Here is a 25,570-nt window from a genome sequence, read left to right on the forward strand (position 1 = left end):
GTCCCTCAGCTGCTCCCATCACACTTGTGCTCCAGCCCCTCACCAGCTCTGTTCCCTTCTCTCAACTCACTCCAGCACTTCAAGTGCTTTCTTGGCGTGAGGGGCCCCAAACTGACCCCAGAATTCAAGACTCGGTCTTACCAGTGCCCAATACAGGGGACGATCACTGCTCTGGTCTTCCACACTGTGGAGGTTTTGCCAGAGACTGCGGGGCAAGACTTGGCGCTGCGCCGCTTGGACTCCCCGCTGCAAGGAAGGACCGGCCGTGGGCGCTCGGTGGCACAGGCGGGTGTTGCGGCCGTAGAGCAGCAGCAGGACTGGCTGCCTGGGAGCACTTACGTCAGGCTGCTGGAGCAGAACACCCACCTCCAGAGCATCCTGAAGGACCTCGAGCGGCGATGCAGTGTCCTTCAAGGGAACTGTCTGCTGAGGAAGGCAAGCTGTCCTCAAGTGCAGGAGGAAGTGGAGAGGCTCAAGCAGAAGGCTGCTAAGCTGGCTCTTGTTAGCAAGCAGCTGGAAGAAAGAGCCAGGCAACTGAGAGAGGCCATTTCACACCTGAGAACACCACAGTGCAGACAGCCCTGACCACCAGCGTGCCTCCGGAGCTACGGGACTCCTGGCAGCATGCAGATGACAAAATGAGTTCCTGCAGCAGCAGTGACAGCACACGCGCTTGACAAAGGACTCTGTGGCCGTGTGTTGGCTGACAGACTCAGGTCAGCCAGAAGTCTTGGCTTGATGTGTTGGAAATAACAAATAAAGGAATAATCTTTAGCCTCTTAATCTCTTCTTTGGGAGAACAAGCCTTTCAGCTTTGGTATGATGCTCATGTCCTGAGACGTGTGGGTTTTAATCCATTGCAGACAAAAATGGACCATAGCCCAAGAGTCACTGGGAGAGTCCAGCAGGTCTTCTGGGACCTTCGTGGTGACACTGATGTGCTGGCTGGGACCTCAGCTCACCACTACTGTGTGTGTCTTAACCAGAGCTGTCAGCACCTTGATGCTGCGGCCTACCTGGGTACAGCCTGCTGGTTTTTCTTTACCCCAGAGGGTGTCTCCAAGTCTGTCTTGTCCCTGGATCCAGTGCAGAGGGCCAGACAGAAGGGGTGAACATCGTCATGTGCAGAGGCAGACGGCTGCAGACTCAGCCAATGTCCAGAAGGGCCATGTTTGTGGAAGGCCTTTGCTCAGCTGGTAGGGATCAGGCTCTAAGTCTCTCACCTGGCTGTGATGTGCCTCATGCCTGCAGCCGTCTGCCTCTTGCACGGCCCAAGTGCCTGCTGCATCCTCACCACCACAGTCAGAAAGCCCACGCAAGTCAGTAAGAACACAGGCGTTGCTGGACCCATCTCCATGGAAGGCCCAATTCTTTCCCCTCAGAAGGCTGCTTCCCCTCCAAAAAGTGAGATGTCGTGGGTCAGTCTCCTCCTCACTCAGACAGAGAAGAAGCAAAGACTAAAAACTGTCCAGGCTAAAGAATTGCGTGCCTGGAGATCCTGCCCTCCCCATAGGAGTGCACAGGTCTGCTTTCCCTTCTGAGTGAAGAAGTTGCCTCGCTCCTTCCTTTTGCCCTTTGTACCACTGCTGCCTCGTCAGCTGCACACAGGCTTCTGGGGTACATGCACTCAGACAAGTCCCAGATAAACTCTTCCTTTATGAAATGAGACCTGTCCGAAACCTCAGGATCTGATACACTACCTCTGGGGATATTTCCATCCTTACCATTCTTGGTCACACAGCCTCAGCTTTTCAAGGGCCTTTTCCCTTACCCACTTTCAAAGCACACCTCGTCTGCTTGGGACCTGACTGTTCCCAAAACCCCATCAACCACCACTGCTCCTTGCACAGTCCCAGCCTGCAGGACATTTTGCAGCACAGCTCACTTTGGATGCAGGGGGACACTGAGGCTGAGACAGTGACATGTCCCAGCACTTTGAGAGACCCCTGCACCCTGTGGGGTACCCAGCCCACTGGCCACAGACCCACGGCATCCCCGTCAGTAGAGTGAGCCTGGCAGGAGCATAGCAGAGAGGAAAAGCACATTTGGGAATCAGCATGCAAAGTTGCTGCTAGCTCCAAAAGATCCAAAAGAGGCCAACAGCATGGCCAAGCCTCCATGCCTTACGCACCTGCTCAGCAGGAACCTACGGCAATTTGGGCTCTGCTGTGGGGAGCTGCAGTGAGGACACGGTAGCCACAGTAGCTCAGAGGTGACATCTCAGAAGTACCCTGTGCTGCATAGAGAGCATCCCAACTATGGGACCAGTGTTCCCTTCATAGTGGACATCCTGCCAGGGCTTGAACCTCTTTGGCCATGGCCTTCCTGGGCCTTCCTGCTTTCCTGGAACTCAGTAGAGCTCCTGGTCACGTGCAGGGCAGCCTAGTTCAATGGGCAGGCGGAAACTCCTGACTTCTCTGAGTGGCTAAGAATCATAGAATCATTTTGGTTGGAAGAGACCCTCAAGATCATCGAGTCCAACCATTAACCCAAAACTGGCACTAAACCATGACCCTAAGGACATAATCTACACATCTTTTAAACACCTCAAGAGACTCAACCACTTCCCTGGGCGGCCTGTTTCAATGCCTGACAACCCTTTCTGGGAATAGATTTTTCCTAATATCCAATCTGACCCTTCTGACCCTCAATGTCTTTCTTGGCGTGAGGGGCCCAAAACTGACCCCAGGATTGGAGGTTTGGCCTCCCCAGTGCCCAGCACAGGGACGGTCGCTGCCCTGGGCCTGCTGGCCACACCAGTGCTGGTACCAGCCAGGATGCTGGTGGCCTCTTGGCCACCTGGGCACACTGTTAGCTCATGTTCAGCTGCTGTCACCAACACCCCCAGGTCCTTTTTTGCCGGGCAGCCTTCCAGTTGCTCTTCTTCAAGCCTGTAACTTTCATGGGGTTGTGACCCAAGCGCAGGACCCGGCACTTGCCCTCGTTGAACCTCAGACAACTGGCCTCGGTCCATCGATCCAGCCGGGCCAGATCCCCCTGCAGAGCCTCCTGCCCCCCAGCAGATCCACACTCCACCCAACCTGGTGGCATCTCTGAACTTACTGAGGGTGCACTCGATCCCTGATCCACATAATTGATCAAGATGTTAAACAGAACTGGCCCCAGAACTGGGCCCTGGCAAACAGCACTCATGACCGGCCCCCAACTGGCTCCAGCTCCATTCACAGCTCTCTGGGCCCGGCCCTCCAGCCGGTTCTTTACCCAGGGAGGAATACGCCCATCCAAGCCACGAGCTGCCAGTTTCTCCAGGAGAATGCCGTGGGATACAGTGTCAAAGGCTTTCCTAAAGCCTAGGCACACAACACCCTCAGCCTTTCCCTCACAAACGGAGGCCGGTGGGGCCCAGCCCAGGGCAGGCCCTCGGGCCAGTGGGGTCAGACTCGCGCTGGTCCAGCACCGGCCTCACTGCGCATGCGCCGCAGCTTCCCGGAGGGCGGGGCTGCCGGGGGGCGGGGTCAGGGCGGGGCTGTTGCCCGGGCAACGGGAGAGGGCAGCGGGCGGGACGCGCGGGACGCGGTCGCGGGGGGGGGGGGGGGGTGTTTCCATGGCAACGGGGGGTGGGGGGGGGTCCCTTGGCAGTGGGGGGCGGGGAGGCCGGGGGTTCCCTCCCTGGTGACGGGGTGGGGGGTGGGGTGGGGGCGTGTCTTCCTGTCACCATAGCAACAGGGTGGCGAGGGGGGGCAGGGGAACTCCGGTCACCATGGCAACAGGACAACCGACGGGGGGCTGTTTCCATGGCGATGATGGTGAGTGTCCGTCACCACGGTGGGGGGAGCAGATTTGGGGTTGTCATGGGGGTAATCTGGGGTCCCTGGGCGTAGTTTTGAGGGTGACTGGGGCAGTTAGTGATCCTTGGGGACAGATTTGGGGATGACAGGCACAATTTGGGGTCCCCCACCCCACCTCAGCCCACATTGTTACCAGAATCTCTTTATTTTGACCCAAACCAAACACCCCGAACACCCTGAATGCCCAAACCTGACCCCAACATTGGGACCACCGTGTTGGGACAGGGGTGTTGACCCCAACACTGTGATGAGGGGCTGACCCCAAAATCAGAATGTGATGGTGGACTCCAACATGGGGATGTGGTGGTTGACCCCAACTCCATGACATGATGGAGGGCTGACCCCAACACCGTGACAGGTTGTTGACCTCAACACCAGGATGTGATGATTGACCCCGACACTGGGACATGATGGTTGACCCCCAACGTCCTGATGGGGAGTTGACCCCAATATCAGGATGTGGTGGTTGACCCCAGTACTGGGATGTCATGGTGGGCCCCAACACCGGGACGTGGGGATTGGCTCCCCGCAATGTAATACTCTCCCCAATAAATTACAGCTCTCCCAACCCCACATCCCCCCATGGGGGGGCCCATCATGCCGTGGGGCTGACCCCACTGTAGGGTTGACCCTGCCGTGGGGCTGGTCCCACTATGGGGGTGACATCGCCGTGGAGCTGACCCTGCCTTGGGGCACTCAAGGCTCTGTCACCTGCCCCACGAAGAGGATGGTGCCTGTGGGGGAGAGAGGGGTCAGGGAGCCGCCCAGACCCAAAGCAAGGGGGGACAGAGCCTCCCAGACATGGGGCATGGAGTCCCCCAAGACCCACATCGATAAGGTATGAAGCTCCTCAACCCAGATCCATGGGACATGAAGCCCCCCAAGACGCACATCCATGGGTGTGAAGCCTCCCAAGACCCACATCCAAGGGGATGGACCCCCAAACCCAGATCTAGGGGACACGAAACTCCCCCAGCCCCACATCCATGTGTCCCAGGCACCTCCCCCCAGCCCCTCAACTCCCACCCTCCCCATGTCCCTCCATACCAGTGGGGTTGTGGCGCACGAGGAAGAGGAAGGGCCGATCCAGGAGGATTTCCAGGGGCGCCATGCGGGAATATATGATGGCAGCTGGAGGGGAGGGCGTGAGCAGTGAGACCCCTCCCTCCAGGCACCCCCAGCCCCAAGGGACCCAGGTGTCCAGGCACTCCCCTCCCAAAGGGACCCAGGTGTCTGGCCCTCCCCATTGCAGGGACCCAGGCATCTTGGCCCCCCATGTCACTCACCAGTGGCCGATGTCACCTCGGTGCCATTCTCTGTCACCTCCATCCTCACCTTCTGCAGGACTTGGCCCAGGACGAGGGGCTCCTCAGCTGATCCAGGGGTGAGAGGTGAGTGAGGGGGGTCCTTGGACGCCTGGCTCCCCCCACCACCCACCCAGGGACCCTCAACTTTTACCTGAGAGTGGGGTGAAATCAGCAGCGTTGGGGTCAAAGGGAGCATGGACCCCCAAGGACTTTAGTGGTGCCTTGAGGTCCCAGCTGGTCTCTAGGGAGAAGCTGAGGGGCAGTGGAGTTCGCAGGGGACCCAGGCATCTGGGGGACCCTCCCCACATCCATAGGGGACCCAGGCTTTTGGAGCCACCCACCCCACATCTCCAAGGGGACCCATCCATCACCCCTGCTCAAGGGCATCCAGGGATCTGGGGGGCCCCCCTATATCCCTAGGGGGATGCAGGAATCCAGAGGTCCCCCCCACATCCATAAGGGACTCACCCATCTCCCCCACCCAGGGACCCAAGAATTCCCCCTCCCCACACCAAAGGGGACCCCAGCATCCAGACTCACCGGGGCAGGATGAGGACACGAGTCACAGGGGTCATGTTGGTGACCCAGGTGGTGACAAGTTGGGCATCAAGGAGGCGGGTGAGGGTGACAATGGGGACATCCTGCCAGGTCAGGGCCACCAGAAGCATGGCCACCTCCCCCCCAGCGTAGGGGACCTCCACCACCTCATAGGGGACCCCTCCCGGCGTCTCGAAGTCCCCTGCGGAGACACGGTGGCATCAGAGGGGACCCAGGTGTCCAGGAGATGGGGGGGCAGGAGGGTCAATAAGGTGACACTGGGGACCCAGGGTGACATGATGGGACCCAGGCATCTGGGAGATGGGGTGTGGGGGTCAAGCAGGGTGACACAGGGGAACCAGCGTGACATGGGGGGATCCAGGCATCCGGGAGATGGGGTGGGGGGTTCAAGCAGGGTGACATAAGGGACCTCAAGGTGACATGGGGAGGCTGGGGTGACACAGGGGACCCAGGCGTCTCAGGGCCAGGGGTCTCACCGTAGTTGAACTTGGCCGTCTTCTCCATCATGGGGACAGTCACTGTGGTGCCATCTGGTCTGTGGAAGGGGCGGGGGCGGGTGGCGAGGGTGGGGAAGGGGCTCCTCCAGGCCCCCCTGAAGTAGAGGGCGCTAGCCAGGACCAGGCGGGTGCTGGCACCGACCGCACCAGGGGGCAGCAGCCCCCGGATCCGCCCTGAGGGGACAAGGGTGCTCCTGGAGTCCCCTTCTGTGGTGGAGGGGGACCCAGGCGTCCAAGCACCCAGCACCCCCATTCCCAAGGAACCCAGGCGTCCAGGCACCCCCACCCCGAGCCCCCCAGGGTCTCACCCTGCGTCCGCTCCTGCACCCAGGCGTTGAGGAGGGCACGGGCCCCCTCTCCCTGTTGGAAGTCGACCCTGGCCAGGCGCCGGGGGCCAAGGGTGCGGGTGAAGAGGGGGACGAAGCCAGGAGTCAGCGTCAGCCCCTGCCCCACAAAAAGCCCCTCGGCCACAGCCAGGAGATGTCCGGGTCCCCTCAGTGCCCGGCGCAGCACCCAGAGCTCTGCCACCACCCCTGGATCTGTGGGTTCAGGGAAACTGCGTCAAAATGTGGGGATGGGGGCACCCATGGGCGACCTGGCATGGGGACACCCACAGGTGACCTAGTGTGGGGACACCTGTGGGAGATCCAGGATCGGGATTGGGACACCCATGGGTGAGCTGGTGTGGGGATGGGGTCCCCACAATGGGCACAAGGACCCCAAAGTGTCCTACATGGCGGTGGGGACCCCACCATGGGGACAAGGACCCTGAGAACCCTCACCATTGATACTGAAGCCCATGGCACCCTCAAGCTGGTGACGGCCATGCCTGCCGGTGGCCAGCTGAAGGGCCAGCAGAACAGTGGTGGCCCCGTGAGGGGCGAAGATGACGTTGGTGTCCCCTCGGTGTCCCACTGCCTCCCGGAAGAGCCTCAGCCCGAAATCAGCCACCAGCTGGGCCACCCGTCCTGTCGCTGGTATCCTGGCACCCACCAGGGCCACCCAGGCCAGGGCCACCAGAGCCGCCGGGACCACCCGCATCCTGGAGGGATCCAAGCGTCTGGGGGTCACTGGTGTGACCTTGATGACCCAAGTCCCTCCCAGTGGACCCAGGTATCTGGAGGTCACTGAGTTCACCAACGTGACCCCAATGGTGACCCCAGTACTGATTCCAGTCCCAATGCTGCTCCCAATCCTGGTGCTCATCCTGATCCCAGTTCTAGTGCTCATTCCAATACCAGTTCCAGTGCTGGCCCCAGTCCCAATCCCGGTGCTGGTTCCAGTCCTAGTCCTATTGCTCCTTTACCTGTTGGTCTCAATCCCAGTGTCCCAGTCTCAGGCCCAGTGTTGGTTCCGCTCCCCCAGTATCAACCCTGGTGTCGGTACCAGTATCCCGATATTGGTCCTGGTGTTGGTCCCAGTGTCGGTTCCAGTATCCTGGTTTTAGCCTTGGTCCCCAGTTTCAGTCCCAATGTCTCGGTCTTGGTCCCAGTGTCATTCCCAGTCTCCCAGTGTCGGTCCCGGTATTGTACCTGCGTCCCAGTGTCCCTATTGTACCTGCGTCCCAGTGTCCCTATTGTACCTGCGTCCCAGTGTCCCCAGTCCCACTCAGTGCTGCTGCTCCTGGCTCTGGGCGGCATCCGGCCCTGGCAGCGGCTTTAAAGGGCAGAGGGAGGGGCCAGGGGAGGGGGTGTGTGTGTCACCAACTCGTGTCCCTATGCCCCTCCCTGTGTGCCGTGTTCCCAGTGCCTCCCTCATGTCCCCAGTGGCCTCCTTTGTCTCCTGTGCTCCCCCATGTCCCCAGTGTGTCCCCCTCACGTCTCCTGCGTCCCCTCTGTGTCTCCACATGTGTCCCATGTCCTCAGTGGCATCTAGTGTCCCCCACGTCCCCCACATCCCCCCATCCCCACGGGTGGCCCTTTGGTGGCGTTATGGGGGGGCGGGTGACCTGACGGGGTGTCACAGATCTCAGAGGACCCAGGCATCCGATCAGGGTGTCACCGCCTCCTCGAACCCGGGTTTCTCCCCAGGGCGACGCCAGAGCCCCTTCCTGCGGGGTGACGCGGTGGCTGCGGTGACACCGCGTGGGGGCTGGGAAACCCCGCGGTGCCCGGACGCCTGGGTTCTTTTCCCAGGGCTGAGTGAGGCTCAGGCGCGTGGAGCCGACACGGGCGGGGGCGGGGGCTGCCCGGACGCCTGGGTCCCTTCCCAGGGCGCTGAGTGAGCCCGAACCCGCGGCGGCGGCGGCGGCGGGTGTCCGGACGCCTGGGTTCTCTTGGCCAGAGAGGAGGGCGGGGCGGGACACTGGGTGCGCTGCCCGGACGCCTGGGTCCTTCCGAGAGACGGTTCCGGATGGAGGGGGCGAGGGGGCGGGGACGGTGGCCAAACCACCACGGGGTAAAAATAACCCGGGCTGAAACGGCGCCAGGATCGGGCCCAACGCCCACCCATGCTCCCAGTGCCCCATAGATCCCGCATAGACCCGCTGGTACCCACCCTTATGGGGATTCCCCAGGGGCTCGTAAAGGGGTTGAGGGGAACTGGGGGGGCGGGTCGCGGACCATGAGTTGTGCCACCCCAAACCTGCAGCCCAGAAATATACTGGAAAATAACCTTTTTCCGGCGTTATTTTGCCCAAAATTGGCCATTGTGTCAGCGGGGGCGGGGGGAGCAGGGAAAGGAGTAAGGGGAGAGGAATTTCCTCAGAAACCCAAATTTACTGCTTTTCCACCCAAACAAGGCGTCGGGAAGGGGATTATTCACGGGCGGGGCTGGAGCAGACAGTGGGACGCCGGGGTTGGGGGGCCACACATCCCGTCACGGGCACGGACACAAGTGTGAGACACAGGGGTGCACTCACCCCCCCCCCAGCCATGCACGTGCGTGTCCCACTGCACCCCAAAAACGAGTCCTTATTGTGGACCCCAGCACGACCCCCCCGGCATCTGCCCCCGCTCCCCAAACCCCCCAGCCCCAGGGGGGGAGTGACTCAGGCGGGGGTGACTCATTTGGGTCTCAGCACCTTCCTGTGGGGCCCGGAGGGGTCTTGAGTGGGGGGAACATCCAGCTCAGCCCCCAATCCTGCACGGATTCACTGCAAAATGGGTGCTGCACCCCAGAAACCCATGGAGCCACCCCCAAGTGTCACTGTACCCCAAAACCACATGAATCCACCCCAAAACCACGTGGATCCACTCCAAAAGTGACATGACTCCCAAATCTCTGTGGATTGACCCCCAAATTCACATGGATTCACCCCCAAATTCATATGGATTTCACCCCAACTGTCCTTGTGCCCCAAGCCTGAAGAGATTCACCCCAAAACCTCACACAGACACCAAACCAGGACAGATTCACCCGAAAACCTCACACAGACCCAAGCTCACATGGATTGTCCCCAAAACTGCATGGATCCACCCCAAAATCTTGCACAGCCCCCGGCCCTGTCACCCCATGACACTGTCACCCATGGCAGGGCCACCCCACAGCAGCGTTACCCTATGACATTGCAGCCTCCCCACACAGCACTGCCACCCCATGAGGGTGTCCCAGTGTCCCCTCACACTTAGGGACCACCTGAGCTCATCCCTTCCCACCCCAGTGTCCCCATATGGGACCCTTTGTCACCTGCTGGGCCACATCGCCTGACATGGGGAGTGTGACACCTGCTCAAGGAATTGTCTGTCTGTGTTCCTTGCTTGGTGACACCCCCAGGTGACCTCAATGACATCTGGGCAATGGATGGCTTCCTACCAGGAACTGCTCCCAACCCTGGGTGAGGATATTGTGAGCACACCAGCACCCCATAGATTGTCACCACCATGACCCTCAGCCACCATGGCCCCAAATGTGGCCAAAATGTCCCTTCTCTGTGTCCCCTCTGTGGTGGCATCAGGATGCGGAGCAGACAGGGGCTACACGGGATTGGTCGGGTCCCCAAGCACTCTGTAGGAGACTGGTTGTGGCAGGGGACATATGGGTGTCATCTGATGTCCCTGGCCTGGTGCTACCTCCCAGGTCTGTCCCATATCCTCATCCCATGTCCCACGTCTCCATCCCATGTCCCATGTCCTCGTCCCATGTCCCACATCCCCATCCCAAGTCCAAAATCTTCATCCCGTGTCCTAATCCCTTGTCCCACATCCCCACATCATGTCCCATGTCCCCATCCCATGTTCCACATCCTAATCCTGTATCCCACATCCCCATCCCATGTCCCATATCCTCGTCCCATGTCCTCATCCCATGTCCTCATCGTGTGTCCCCATCCTATGTCCCCATTCCCCTGTCCCCACCCTGCTTCTGTTCCCGGTCTCACTCCACAGTGGGGACAAGCCACGGCCAGGGCTGGTGGGGATAGGACAGGGTCTTGGAGGTGCTGGCACATGCCCAGAGGAGTCTCATGGACCTTGGAAGTGAGTGTTGGGCATTCCTTGACACAGCGTGTCTCTGTGATCACCACCACTGTGACCACCACCACTGTGACCACCACCACCACCACCCCTGCCACTGTGACCATACCCCACACCATCCCTACCACTATAACCAGCACCCCCAGCCCCACCATTACAACCACCACCACTGTACCTACCACTATGACCACCACCACCACTGTCCCTATTACTACGACCACGACTCCCACCTCAATTACTATGACCATCACCACTACTACAATCACCACCATTGCAGCAACCACCACCAGTCCAGGTGAGTCCTCCTTCTTGGTGGCACCACCTGGCCATGTCCCTACTCCTTGACCTCTCACCATGCCCCAAGCATTCTCTTGCACCTCTGGGGTTTCTCTGGGCTGTGTTACAGCATGCATGTCCTGGGGTACCTCTTCCACGTCAATGCCAGAATGGGGCCATGTGGGACAGCATCAAGTGCTGGTGTCCTGGCGTGTACTACAGCACCTATTGTGAGACAGCTATTTGCCAAAATGGTGGCACCTGGGTCAACAGTGGATGCCAATGCCCTGAAAATTTCCAGGGCCTTGAGTGCCAGTTTGCCAAGGAGATCATCAGGGTCCAAGATGGTAGGGAGCCATCCCATGGTGTGCTGTACTACACTGGGCCTGCTTTGGGGGTCACCAACTCAGGATCTGGGCTGAGGTCACCTCAGAAGGACCAGCCTGGGAATGGGGCCACCACAGAGGGACCAGCCTGGGAATGGGGCCACCATGGAGGGACAAACCTGAGAATGGGGCCACCATGGAGAGACTGACCCTGGAATGGGGTTGGGGTCACCACAGAGGGACAGATCCAGGAACGGGGCCACCATTGAGAGACCAATGTGGGAATGGGGCCACACTGAGGGACTCACCTGGGAAGGGGGTTGGGTCACCTCAGAGGGACCAACCTGGGAATGGGGTCACCATGGAGGGATTGACCTGGTCCCATGACCAAGGGCACAGTGAGTGGGATGGGGACACCTGGCTCTGTCACTTACGGGTCTCCTTCTGCTTGAAGAAGTGACAGTGAATGCGATGGTGGAGGTGAAGGTGAAGGTTGAAAACAGGAATTTCATAGATGACCTAGCAGAGAAGTCCTTTGCAGCTTTCAAGGATTTCAAGAAGGACTCCACGGAGCGGGTCAGGGCACAGCGATGCCCCCCATGCTGGGGAACATGTTGGGGGGACAATCAGGGCAAGTTGGGGCTGATGCCCAGATCTCCCCGTGGTTTCTCTTTGTCTTCCAGATGAGGGAGGTTTACAAGCACACAGAGGGCTACCAAGATGTGGTCATCCACAAACTGATGTGAGTGCCCACCTGGGGCTGGGTGGTGTGTCCTCATGGGGTGCTGACCCCCTCCATCTGCTCTGGCAGGGTGATTTGGGGTGAAGGCACCCATGGAGGGTCAATTAAAGGTGATGCTCTCCAAGGATGGGGCATCCACAGCCCTACAAGCCATATCGTGTCCCTGGGTCTCCTCCAGGATGGTCCAGCCCCATGTAATGGTGGCCACACTGGGAACCCCAAAATAGTCCCAGTTGGGTTCCCTGCAGTGTGGGATGACTGAGTCACTGGTGCCCCTTCTCCTTGCAGCCAGGGCAGCATTGTGCTGGAATACACGGTCATCCTGAAGGTGCCCACCAGCACCACAGCCAACAAGATGGTGGAGAGTATCTTCAAGAACGTTGCCAGCGGCTTTGACAACTACACCAGCTGCAATGAAAACTGTCAAGGAAAAACCTGAGTGATGCTGGTGGTGAGTCCCCACATGTCAGTTGGCACCAGGGCAAGTCCTTTCTGGGAGGGACCTGAGTTCAAGGGTTCCCACCAGCAGCTGCTCTCTCCATCCCAGATACTTTCTGTTTCAAACCTACGTTTACCAATGTCATCAACTATGTGGTGCAAGAGGTTGGAAGAATAAGGGACCCCACGGGACATTTGTCCCCACCCCAGAACCCCGCAAGCCACATCCCTGCACACCTTGAGCCATGTGTCTCCACCCTTAGGCCTGTGCGACAGCTACACCCTGGAGGTTTGCGAGTCCTACTAATCCCCACATGTCACCATCACTGGTGTCATCTGCATCACCAGATGTGACAAATGATCTGCTCACCCTTACCTCTGCATCCATGGTACATGAACATTGGCACACTTGGGACCAGAATGGCGGTAAGCACCCCACTGTGCATCCACTCCCCAGACCTTGTGTCCCCTCTAGATCTGGGGTGAAGCCAGCATCACCTTCACCTCCTGTGTGTCCCCACCAGGTGCTCAGATCAGGTGGCATTCTGGTACCAAGACAGTGCCTGCAGCTCACAGTTCAGCAAGATGAGGGTGGCAGTAGGAGTGCCAGTGGCCAGGTTGGTCATGACCATCACCACCTTCACCATCTTCATGGTGTGGGCTCAGAGGCCGAAGGAAAAGTACAGGCAAATGCATCATTATGGGGACCACACCTGTTCTCATCCATCCCTGTCCCACCATGGAGAAATAAGTGGACCTTCTACTTAGACCCATATTGCAATGTAGATGAAAACTGGCATGACTACCAGGGCTTCACCGCCAGCAACCCTGGAGCTACGTGGGAAAGTAACGGGGCAGGGGGAGCTGGATGGCAGCTGGATGGGTGGGCTGTGGCACCAGTGGAACTTCTGGGTGTCCACACCACCTCTCCTTCCACCCCCACAGCCTTGGAGACCCCCAGGACTAATGTCAACCTGGAGAAGGTGAACACCTCGCAGGAGGTGGGTGCCACATCTCCAGGACCCTGACGCTGTGTCCCCCCACCCACTGCAGTGGGGACAACCCCTCTATCTCACTGCCATCTCTCCTTCCTCCCCGGATCCACATCCAGCTACTGACCCACATTGTCAACACCTGAGTGGATCCACCCAAGAGCCAGCAGCGAGTGGGGGAGGACACGGGCATGGGTGGGGTTCTGGGGGTGGCAGACACCAGGAAATCTACTATCTTCTTCCTCCCTGCATGGCTGTTTGCAACAGCACTTTTAATAGTTGAATAAAACACTAATTTTATTGTCACTTGCCTGTTTCCACAGACTGCTGGAGACACACAAAGTGGTCCAGTGCCCCGCTGGGGAGATGTGGGCTTGGCTGAGGGACAGAGCTGGTGGCAGGATGCAAATCACTCCAAAAACACCCTCAAAACAGAAAGGGAAACTTTCAAGATGAGTTAATTGCTGAGTGAGCAATTAGGAACTGCCATCGGATCACCCCACGGGTGCAAGTCCGATGGGTGATGCATGTGGGAGAATTTGTCCTTGTCCCCACCCCCGGGGTAAAATATCAGCACGGAGGTTCATCCATGCCTCCTTCCAACCCTCCTCATGGGAAAGGGGACAAAGGGCGGTGGGGTGGAGAGCAGGTGTGGTGGCTTTGGTGGGGGAGACACTGAGGGGGCCCCAAGGTGGTACCACCCATGGAGGGGGGGATGTGGGGACACATGTGAGGGTCCAGGACCACCCATCTGAGCATCACCTCCACCTCATGCAGATATGCTTGGGGGTGTCATCCTGGGGTTGCTGCGGTTCCCATGGTGGGTGGGGAACGTGGAAGCATCCCCAAGCTCATGTGTCACCACTTGAGTCCCCAGACAAGTCACACCCCACCCTGTCCCTGAGTGCTAAAATTAGCTTTGTTGTTGGTTTTTTTTTTAACCTTACCTGGCAGCTTGGAGGTGTGAAAATACCCCAGGGGTGTGGGCAGGTGCGGCCCCAGTCCTAGCTGATAGGTCCTGGTGTGCGGTAGGAGGGTCCCCCATGGGCAGCAGGGTGGGGATCCTAGGCAGTTGCCGGGGGTGTAACCCCTAAAAAGGGCTGCAGAAGCGGCAGTAACAGCCTCTTGCTCCCTTCCCAAATCTACCTTAGGGTTGTCCCAGTGCAAACCAGTGTCACCAGAAGCATTCTAGTGTCTATTGGGAAGAAAGAAGGGGCCAAACCTCATTTTTTGGGGGAGTGGAGGTGGATTCTCACCCTTGAAGTGAGTTTGGGAAGGGAGGGAAGTGGGGACATGACCCTGGAGGTGGGTGTCATGGCCCCAAAGTGCTAGAGGGTGTGAGGTAACAGAATGACAGGATGCTTGGGGTAGGACGGGACCTCTGGAGATCATCTACTCCCATCCCTCTGTTAAAGCAAGTTCACCAGAGCAGATAGCACATGATCATAGAACCACAGAATCATAGAATATCTTGAGTTGGAAGAGACCCACAAAGATAATGGAGTCCAACTCCTGTCCCTGCACAGGACACCCCACAGGTCACCCCGTGTGTCTGAGGACGTTGTCCAGTCTCTTCTTGAGCACTGTCAGGTTGGGGCCGTGACACCTCCCTGGGGAGCCTGTTCCAGTGTCCAGCACCTCTGGGTGAAGAACCTTTTCCTCGTGTCCAACTGCCCCTCCCCTGGCACATCTTCCTGCCATTCCCTGGGGTCTGTCCCTGTCACAGAGAGAAGAGCTCAGCCCTGCCGCTCCTCCCCTGGTGACGAAGCTGTGGACTGTGATGAGGTCTCCCCTGAGTCTCTGCTCCAGCTGAACAAACCAGGTGACTTTAGCTGCTCTTCATACGGCTTCCCCTCTAAACCCTTCATTAACTTTGTGGTCCTCCTCTGGACACTCTCCAGTAGCTGTAAAAGTAATAAAGGTAAGGATGAATGATGGTGAGCTTAGTGAGCACCTACCCCAGCTCCCTCAGTATCCTGGATGGATCCCATCTGGCCCCATAGACTTGTGTGTGTCCAAATGGTGGAGCAGGTCACCAAACATTTCCCCTTGTATTGTGGGGGCTTCATTTTGCTCGCTGTCCCTGTCTTCTGTCTCGGGGGCTGTGTACCTGGAGCACAACTGGTCTTACTGTTGAAGACTGAGGCCAAGAAGGCGTTTAGTACCTCAGCCATTCCCTTGTCCTCTGTCACTGTGTTTCCCCCCGCATCCATCAGAGGGTGGAGATTCTTGCCCTCCTTTCGTTGCTGATGTATTTATAGAAACATTTTTTGTTCCCTACTACAGCAGTAGCCAGGCTCAGCTCTAGTTGTGCTTTGGCCCTTCTAATTTTTTCCCTGTGCAGCTTCATGGCATCCTTGTAGTCCTGAGTTGCCTGCCCCTTCTTCCACACGTTATATATTGCCCTTTGTTTCCTGGGTTGCAGCTGAAGCTCTCTGTTCAGCCAGGCCAGTCTTCTTCCCCACCAGCTTTGGCACATGGGGACAGACCTAAACCTTCAGGCCCTGCCCTGACAAGATCAGCTTTCTTTCTGGAAAGGCTGTTCTGAGTCCAGCTCTGTCACAGCAGTGCCCATTGCCTGTCCCTGCCTGCGCTCACAGCTCTGCCACACAGCAGGATGGTGACCAGGCTGCCGGAGCACTCAGGCCTTGCACAAATACAGAAGCAGAGTGTGGAAGTGGAAAGAGAACAGCTCCAGAAGACAAAGCACTGGTGGTCCCTGGCACTGCTGCCTTGCTGGGACTGTTTTCCCCTCCACCCGTGCACGCAGGAGCTGCCCCTGCAGCTCCAAAAGGGCCTTGGAGGAAGGAACTCAGGGAAAAAAAAAAATAATCCCTGGGGGGGCTTTGTTTTTGTCCAAACACACAGAGGGCATGACTCCTCATTCACACAGCCACAGCCCTGTGCCCGCTGGCTGCCGAGGAGTCGGCCCGGCTCTGCAGCAGGGGCCATGGGAACGGGGACAGGGGCCAGTCCTGGGGTCCAGCTGTGTCAGATGGAACCGCTCCTGGTGCAGAAGGGCCTGTCAGCATCTGCACTGCCAGTGATAAGGAACCAGGACTGCAGAATGAGGTTTGGGTTTTTACAACTGCTTCTCCCCTCCCACCCTGTGGCTTAGTTCTCGGATGTCAGGAACCCTCAGCATTTCTGCTGCACTCAGGGAGAACAGAGCGAGTCCTGCGAGACCAGAGGGGGCCTGTGGGCCGGTGCAGAGTGAGGGCAGCTGGTCTGTCCCTCCGTCTTGCTCCAGCTGCCCTGGGCTGGCACCTTTCTGAGGTGGAGGCTGATGACACTCCCATGTTACCCCGAAAAGCCACCAGGCACTGCTGATTGCGGAGGGATGCACATCAGACCACAACATGTCTCGCCTTTCCTAAGGTCTCTGCACCACACTTGCAGCCCAGGACACACACGGCTCATTTCACAAAGCCAAAAGGATTTCTCTGTTGTAGCATCTTTGCACTTCTCCATGGGGCTTTCAGATAACACGAAGATGACATAGGACAGGTCTGCATCCTGGACGGAAGCTCAGAGTTTGGAAGGAAACCTCAAGGAGATACCCAAGTGTCCTAATGATGGCATTTGATTTAGGGAGATTCAGCTCATTCCCCGGCTGCACAGACTTCATTACCCACAGCCCCCCAGGTCACAGGAAAGCTGGGACACCTGTTCCCGTGGACACACCGGCAGGAAAGGACACACAAGATCAGTGTGTGACTCTGCAGCTGAAACTCCCATCCCCAAGAGCCTGACAGCAAGAACAAGATAGGAGTGCAAAAGGAGAGCATTGCACTGCACCAAAATTGCTCCCTGCACATCTTTCTCATCTGCATCACCCACGCATGTGGTGACCTGAACCCCAGCCACTGGGTGCCGTTAGGGGTAGAGTTAGCGTTCTGAATGGCACAAAGCACGTAGCTCCAGGGACACTGGGGCTACAAGAGGTATGCCGAGGAGCGCATGGCACTGCACCAGCATTTCTCCCTGCACACCTTTATAAACTCCGTGACCCATGGTGACATGAGCTGTAGTCGCTGTGTGCAGTTAGGGGTAGGGTTAGGGTTCTGAGACCCACAAATCCACAGCTCCAGTGACACTGGGGCTGCAAAAGGCATGCCAAGGAGAGCACAGCACTGCACCAGCATTACTCACTGCACACCTTTCTCATCTGGGCAACCCACGCCCATGGGGACCAGAGCCCCAGTTGCTGGCTACAATGAGGGGTAGGGTTAGAGTTAGTTGAAGAGCTTTGAGAGCCAGAAATCCTGCAGCTCCAGGGAAACTGCATCTGCAAAAGGCATGCCAAGGAGAGCACAGTACTGCCACCAATGTTGCTCCTTGCACACTTTTCTCATCTGGGCCACCCACGCATATGGGGACCTGAGTCCCAGTCTCTGGGTGCAATTAGGGGTAGAGGTACGGTTAGGGTTCCAAGATCCACAAATCCTACAGCTCCAGGGACACTGGGGCTACAAAAGGCTTGCCAAGGAGAACACAGAACTGCACCAACATTGCTCCCAGCGCACCTTTCTCATCTGGGCTACCCATGCATGTGCAGACCTGTGACCCATCTCTGGGTTCAATTAGGCACAGGGGTAGTGTTAGGTTTAGAGTTCCAAGAGCCACAAATCCTACAGCTCCAGGGAGACTGTGGCTTTAGATGGAATGCCACACTTTTCTCATGTGGGCAGCCCACACACGTGAGGACCCATGCGTTAGTGGGGTTCCCCGGGCATCAGTATTAGGTCCAGTCCCGTTCAACCTGTTCATCAATGACCTGGATGAAGAGGCTGAGTGCACCCCCAGCAAGTTTGCTGATGCTACCAAACTGGGAGGAAGGGCTGACACACCAGAGGCTGTGCTGCCATCCAGCGAGACCTGGGCAGGCTGGAGGACTGGGCAGAGAAGAACCTAATGAAGTTCAACAAGGGCAAGTGTAGCGTTCTGCCCCTGGTGAGGAACAACCCCAGGCGCCAGTACAGGTTAGGGGTGGGCCTTCTGGAAAGCAGCTCTGCAGAGAAGGGCCTGGGAGTGTGGGTCAACAACAGGTTGACCATGAGTCAACAGTGTGCCCTTGTGGCCAAGAAGGACCACGGTATCCTGGGGTGCATTAGGAAAAGTGTGACCAGCAAGTCGAGGGACGTTGTCCTTCCCCTCTACTCTGCCCTGGTGAGCCGCATCTGGCGCACTGCATCCAGTTCTGGGCTCCCCAGTTTAACAAGGACAAGGAATAACTGTAGGGAGTTCCAGAGTGGGCTACATAGGTGATTAGGGGCCTGGAGCATCTTTCTTATGAGGCGAGCTGGGTCTGTTCAGCCCAGAGAAGAGAAGGCTGAGAGGGGAATGCTTACAGATATCTGAAAGGTGGATGTCGAAAGGATGGGACGAGACTATTTTCAGTGGTGCACAATGATAGGATATGGGGCAATGGGCACAGATTGAAGCACAGGAGGTTCCATCTAAATGTGAGGAGAAACTTTTTTAATTTGAGGTGCCAGAGCCTGGAACAGGCTGCCAGAGAGGTTGTGAAGTCTCCTTCTCTGGAGACACTCAAAACCTGCCTGGCCCGACCCTGTGTGATGTGCTCTGGTGACCCTGCTTTAGCAGGTGGGCTGGACTGGATGATCTCCAGAGGTCCCTTCCAGCACTAACTATTCTGTGATTCTGTGTGCTGAGCCCCAGTCGCTGGGTGCAATAAGGGCTAGTGTTAGGGTTCTAAGAGCCACAAATCCTACAGCTCCAGGGACAACTTTCTGATCTCAGCCACCCACGCATGTGGGCATTTGAGCCCAAGGACCAGGCTGCCAATAGGGTATACAGTTACGTTTAGATTTAGGGTTCACAGAGCCACGGTGCCTGCAGCTCCAGGGACCCTGCAGCTGCTCAAGTCATGCCAAGGGAGCACGTTCTCTGCTGCCGCCTGGTCAGCGAACTGCAGTGCAGCCGCTCACGGTCTGCGCATGCTCAGTGGCACCCTTCGAACAAGGCTTGTTCTGCCACCTGTTGCAAAAAGTTCGTACTGCAGCTCGCAGGGGGCGATGCGCGCTGGCTCCCATTTGCCATGGTGTCTGTTGCCGTCTGCTGCCTACAATTCAGTACTACAGCTGGAAACCGGCCCGTGCGCAGTGGCGCTCTGTAAACATCGTTTGTGCTGCCCCATGGTGAGAACAATTCGTCACCGCATCTCAAAACCGGCCCCGTGTGAACGCGCTCTGCGCTGCCCCGCGCGGAAAACGCGGTACAGCCGCGCTGGAACTGCGCATGCGCGGTGGGTCTCCCTCGTTGCTCTCGCTGCTGCCACCTGGTGGCCCGAGCCCGGTACTGCAGCTGCCGCGGCCGCTCCGCGCTGGTGCTGCCCCGTGGGGCGATCGCACCGCGCTCGGTGCTGCCGCCGGTTAAGAAAAAGCCGCCGCCAGCCCACACCTGTCAGTTTGCGGTTGTGCACACAGATGTGCGTGCCTTCACACGCATAAATACGAGGGTCGTCCTTGTAGACGTACGCATGTTTGTACCCGCATATGCCTTCATGTCTGCGTTTGCAGACACATGGGCGTTTAGCTGGGTGCATAAATGTAAAGGTGTTTTAATAACAGATGTTTCAGAGTAGAATGCGCCTGTTCAACAATAGCCTGTCCAGTGGGAGAATGTGGAATACCTGTGACATGTGAAACACCTGTTGCTGTAAAGAATCTTGCATGGATTTGGCAGCGTAGCCAGGACCGTTATCAGTTTAATCTGTTGTGGCACACCCAGCACAGCAAAGCAGCGGGTCCAGTGGCACTGAGCACCCTTGCTTTTCTCACTAGTGTGAGCAGATGCACAAAGCATACCTGAAAACGTATCTATAGAAACGGGTACATGTTTCAAATGGTCAAAAGATGAGACGTAACCTCAGTCTGTCAAATGGCATCAGCTGTGAGCCCGTGAGGGTCAACTCCAAGGGAGGGTGAATTTATAATAAGGCCTTGACATTCCAGGCAAGAGCGAACCATGTCCTTCGCTTGTTAGAGTGGCTGATCAAACATCCTTTTTTAAAGCAGCAGCATTTTGATGGAAAAAAGCATGCGGAGCCCTGGCAGACTGCAAGCAGACTGTAGCTACAGTGTAAGAGTCCGCAACTGCATTTCCTTCTGTTATGGGACCTGCTAAAGTTGTGTGAGAGCGTATATGAGTAACAAACAGCGGGTGTCTGCGAAGCTGTAGTATAGTTTGCAATGATATAAACATTTCAAAGAGCTGCTGTTGCAACATTTCTTTAAGGAAAGCAGAAGGGATGTGACGCGGTTGAGACAGACAAATGACATAGACCAAGTTCTTCCAGGATGAAAGTAGTAGATGCCATTTATTGCCACAAGTGCATTTTTATACAGTTTTACCAATTCATGTGTCTCTTCACTATTGGTTACAAGTTACAGCAGTAACATCTCATTGGCTAATTTTGCTATCATCAGTGTTACTCTTCTACTCCCTTCCCTCTCACGGGTACATCCTTTCTCTCTCACGGGTACACCTTAATATCTCCGGATACTCCTTTACTCCCATCTTTCTCACGGGTAGGCCTTAATATCTTCAAGGCTGATCCCTGTTCCCATGCCCTCCATCAGGGAATCCACGGACCCACTGTAGTCCCCCACAGGGATGCACTGGAGGACCTTGGCTACGTATTCAGAATCACAAATCAGATTCAGATGTTCCTCCTTAAAAAGCTCTAAGGAATCTAAAGCTGTGCCAAGTTCTACTAATTGAGTTGAACCATCAATAATTTTAATGGAATGATGCCAATCGTTATCTTCACGCCAGACCACTACAGCTTTATGAGACTTCCCTGAACCATCAACAAAACTGTGTGAGCATGTGGGATCGGACCAAATACAATTATGGTCTGTGGCCAGATGTCAAAGACATGCAGATTCTGTAGCAATTTACATTTAGGCATGCCAAAAGCTGTGCTGTTAAAAAAATCAGCTTGTGCAATTTCCAAGGACATAGATTGCGAATAAAAAAAATCAAAATCAGATTTCACAAATGGTACATATATGACAGATGGGTCATGGCCTCTTAAAACCTGAATCCGCTCTCTGCCTTTTTTGATCAGAGCAATAATCAATTATAGAGGCTGAGTAATAGTTTTACAGAAAGAGTGCGGGGGGGAATCCATTCCAAATATATCAATCTGTTTGCTTTCTCATCATATTGTCCCACAATAGTCACAGGTTGTTTCTATGTTGTAGCTATAAATAGACAAATATTCAAGTCCAATCGAATGCAGTCAGCCTGTAAGGTTGTCATAAACTTGTTAATCAAACTCTCTCACTCCATTTTTGCTTTCATGTTTATTGGATATTGCTTTTCCTTACCGGCTCGAAGTCCTATTTCAGTTCTATCAGTGTAGTGTTGGCTTTACTGAAACATTGGCTGCCAATACTAACGGAAATACAGCATTCGAAATTTCCTTGGTGATTTCTCACTTGTAGCAAGCACATCTGCACCATCCAAGCAGCTTCTTGGAGGACATGCAACTAAACAGAACTCTCAGAAAACGTTACTTGAGCTTACAATTTACTTAACAAATATTGACCTAAGAGAGGTATAGGGCTTTCTGGCAAATACGAGAATTCAGTTATTAAAACTTTGTTCCAAATTTGGCATTCCACTGGTTTCAAAAAACGGCCTTCCTTTCTTTCTCTCCCATGACCTCGAAAACTAGCACGGTAAATTTACTAAGAAGTCTCTTACAACTCGTTACTACAGGATAAGTCTATTAAAAAAAATTGTGGTTTAATTTCCCAGCTTCATTAGAACTATGGATCCACTGGCGATGCCTTTAGATTCCCTCAGTCTCCTTCATGCAGTGTGACAGCTCTAACAGCACTATCGCTGTGGCGGGGGGGACAAAGCCCCCCCTTTTGCCGCTTTGAGCATGTGTGATTCACACTTCTTGGTATTTATTACATATACCTATTGCATGTTCGTTTGTTTCTACCACTTAGTCAATGCATGATACATAAACTATTTCCATAACCCCGCCCTTTGCCGGCAGTCCATCTGTGGTCTCTGGTGCTCCCGGTGTCGGCTTCTTGACTTAATTTCTTGAGCGTGCATTTTGTTATTTTGTGCTGCTACTCAGCAAAAGTCCCGCAGCTCTTTCTTCATCTAGTGGAACATTCCGCTTTCCCAGCTTGCAAGCCAAGGACACCCCGCTTTGCCTCGTGCCCGGTCTCTGTAGAGCTCTCTGAGGTTTCTGTTATATTATATATATTACAATAGAATATATTATATATCCCTTGTTACGCTGTGCTTAGGGGTTTCTAAAAGATGTTTGTGCCTCCGATCAGGCTGGAAGAGGACACGGCAGTCCCCGTGCAGGCGCCACCTGCCTGGGCTGGTTTGTGTGCGTGCCCCACGGCAGCGGCACCGGCTGCGGCCGCTGTGCGGACACCCGTGTCCCCGGCGCTGTCCCCTCCCGGGGCCTCTGCCCGGCTGCGGCCCTGCCCGCTGCCCCGCCGGCCTTGGCCCCGGCTGCCCCGGCCCGGGGCCCTCGGGCTGGGCCGGGAAGGGCCGCAGGGCCCGGCTGGGGGGGCTCTGGGGGCCGCCCCCCAACGCCCCCGTCCTGCTCCGGCGCCCACTCGAGGCTGCGGCGAGGGCGGGGCCGAGTCGCTCGTGTCGGCCGGGGGCGCCCGGTGCTGCACGAAGCCACTGCCGGGGGGCGCTGCCCGGGGGGCCAGGCCGGGACACGGACACGCACCCTGGCCCGGGGGGGGCAGCGCGGGGTGGGGCACCGGGGAGCGGGGCCCGGGGACCGGCGGGCCGCACGGCCCGGGCCCGGCGCGGGGAGCGGAGCCGCTCCGGCCCACGCCGCCCCCTCCCCGTGCTCTCCATGGGCCGCCGCTTCCCGGCCCGGGGCTGAGGGGCCGATTCCGGCCGCTCCCTGACAGGCCGAGCCCTGCAGCGGCGCTGACCAATCCCCGCCGAGGGCCTGCGCCGCTGCCGGCGCTCATTGGCCGGCGCTGGGCCGCGGGGCGGGCCGCGGGCGCTGCTTTGAGCCCGGCGGCAGCGCCGGTTCGGCCGCCCTGAGGAACCCGGGACCGGCCCCGGCGCCGCCGTGTCCGTGGGCCGGGGCCCCCGCGAGGGCCCAGCACAGCCCTGGGGAGCGGGGCCGGGCTGCGGCCTGAGCTGGCCCGGGCACCCCTGGGCAGGCACCCGGCTGCCGAGCGCACCGTGACCCCCCGCGGCGCTTGCGGTGACCGAACCGGTGCCGGCATCGTCAGTAATTAATTGCCTTTGGATTGTTAGATCTGATATTAACTTTCGCTCGGTGAGGTTCGATTATTTCATTCCGTAGCATTTCACAATTCCCTGCACTGATGTTATTCTTATCCAATTAATCCATCTTCCCACGTTGTTGATTGTTTTCGTTTATCGTCACCGTTGTTTACTACTCTAATTCTTTGTTCTCAGTCGAGAGGGAAGTCTTAGTTAATTACTGTTCATCATGCACACGTTCAATAGGATGGTTCTGTTCCCCACCTGGAGCTTGTTCTCAGGTAAGTAAGTGTTTATTAATGTGACCTTCTGTGGAAGAATTACTGAGAGGGCGAGTTATTGGAACTAAATACCAAGGATACACTTACTGAGAACAAAGCTACATCCACACCTTCAGCATCAAAGGCAGCTGTGCAGGGTTGAAGAAATCTGTTCTCTGTGATTCCACCCCACAGCCCCGGCCTGCGTTCTCCATTGGTGGCGCCTGAGGAAGCTCAGTGTGGGATCAGATAAAAGACATGGGGGTCGGAGTGAGGTGAAGGTGTCGTGGCTGGGCCTGTTGTAACAACGCACGGGTGCTGTCACCAGATGGTGGAGCTGCTGTCAGGTTTGCAGATGAGGTACAGCTGCTGTCCATTAAAAAGGATAACTGTTAATTTCTGTCTGAAAATGCTAGTTACTGAACCAGAAATTTGTCCGATGGATAAAGGTTGCTCATTATAATCTCATTATAATCCCAACACACATCTCCATCTCCAAGCGTACCCACCCCCAACCCACCTTGAAGCATGTGCAGGGAGGTTTTTACCTTAACAATGGAAGCGAGGATTTCTAAACCAATCCATAACAAAGGTATGTATGTCTTGAGTCACTCAAGCTCCACCTAAACGTAGCAAATAGTATAAAATTCCCTAAGAATAGAGGAAGGGTGGGGGAAGGCACCATCACAGAGAAGTTAAGGGAACAGCATAAAGAACTTGTGGGAGCAGTTGATAGGCTGAGCCTGGGATCGGATAGGCCGAGCCCATCTTCCCTGCCCTCAGGAGGATGCTCTTGGGTAAGATTTGTGCACTTAGTTATACCAAGTTTGGACTTCGAGCTTGTATTTTGGAATCACATTAACAGCATTTTATAGTCATCTCAGAATTTATATATATATGTATGGTACCAATACTTATTTCTTGCAACTAACATCTGATTTCAACTAAAGCGTATTTTTGCATCTCAAGTGTGTTTTTGCAGACAGTGTATTTAACAGCATCTCAAAGAACTTGCACCTGTTGCTTTAATAAACCTCATTATCTGTAGATCTAGTCGTGAGAATTTCTCATTGATTGTGACCACACCTATAGTATATATTATGCTATTTGTGGATCTGTGCAGCATGAAGATTCAATGATCATGACTGGCCTGCTCTAATTGTGCGAAATCAATGTTAATGTGCCCAGACCTATAGTAGATATTATACTATTTGTGAATCGGTGCGCCAGACTGGCCGTTGAGCACAATTAGGCTTCTAGTGCTGACCTCAGGTTATTTGACCAGCCACCTCGCTGAACTTCTGCTAAATTAATTATCTGAATGCAAAACCTTTACCCCGTAGATGTTAATTAATGCCAGTGAAAATTAATCTGTATGACTCTGCTGCCAATTATCCATTTGTATCCTAATTACAGGTTCTGAAATGATTCCTCATATGCCTTATCCGTGGGTTGGTGTATGTGCTCATCGTTCTGCCAACAATTAACACAGAGCCACAGATTAACAGTCATCCTGAGCATGGCCCCCCGAGAGTTCCGTGAAACACCCGCCCCACCTGCGCCCCCTTTCTTTCTTACTACGGTGTCTTTAGCTCTCGATTCATTTATTCGTATTCTTTGTCCTTCTTTTCATTTACCTTTTTTATCTCTTTTGCTCACTGCCTCGAGCCCGCACTCCCACCCCTCAAAG

At 56.0% G+C, this 25,570-nt stretch overlaps 1 protein-coding gene across 1 annotated transcript; it reads right to left on the bottom strand.

The window, feature by feature from the left end:
• Positions 1–4,505: 4,505 nt before the first annotated feature.
• LOC135995876 (plasminogen activator inhibitor 1-like) lies at positions 4,506–6,424 on the bottom strand. The gene is made up of 6 exons (XM_065647481.1): positions 6,151–6,424; positions 5,657–5,855; positions 5,268–5,368; positions 5,096–5,182; positions 4,857–4,940; positions 4,506–4,543 (listed from the first exon to the last, which is right to left on the bottom strand). The coding sequence occupies exons 1-6, from the start codon at positions 6,422–6,424 to the stop codon at positions 4,506–4,508; spliced, it is 783 nt and encodes a 260-aa protein (XP_065503553.1).
• Between the last annotated feature and the right edge of the window lie 19,146 nt (positions 6,425–25,570).

This window comes from Caloenas nicobarica, chromosome 17 (genome assembly GCF_036013445.1).
Source record: "Caloenas nicobarica isolate bCalNic1 chromosome 17, bCalNic1.hap1, whole genome shotgun sequence".
In the NCBI taxonomy this organism is placed as follows: Eukaryota; Metazoa; Chordata; class Aves; order Columbiformes; family Columbidae; genus Caloenas; species Caloenas nicobarica.

Bases quoted from the DNA above. Each gene is read 5' to 3' on its own strand.
- LOC135995876 (XM_065647481.1), bottom strand. From the start codon at position 6,424: ATGGGGGTGCTGGGTGCTTGGACGCCTGGGTCCCCCTCCACCACAGAA. The intron at 5,369-5,656 runs GTGAGTCTGGAT...ACTGCCCCTCAG, and splicing joins CGTGTCCTCATCCTGCCCCG to CTTCTCCCTAGAGACCAGCT. The intron at 4,544-4,856 runs GTATGGAGGGAC...TCTCCCCCACAG, and splicing joins CGTGCGCCACAACCCCACTG to GCACCATCCTCTTCGTGGGG.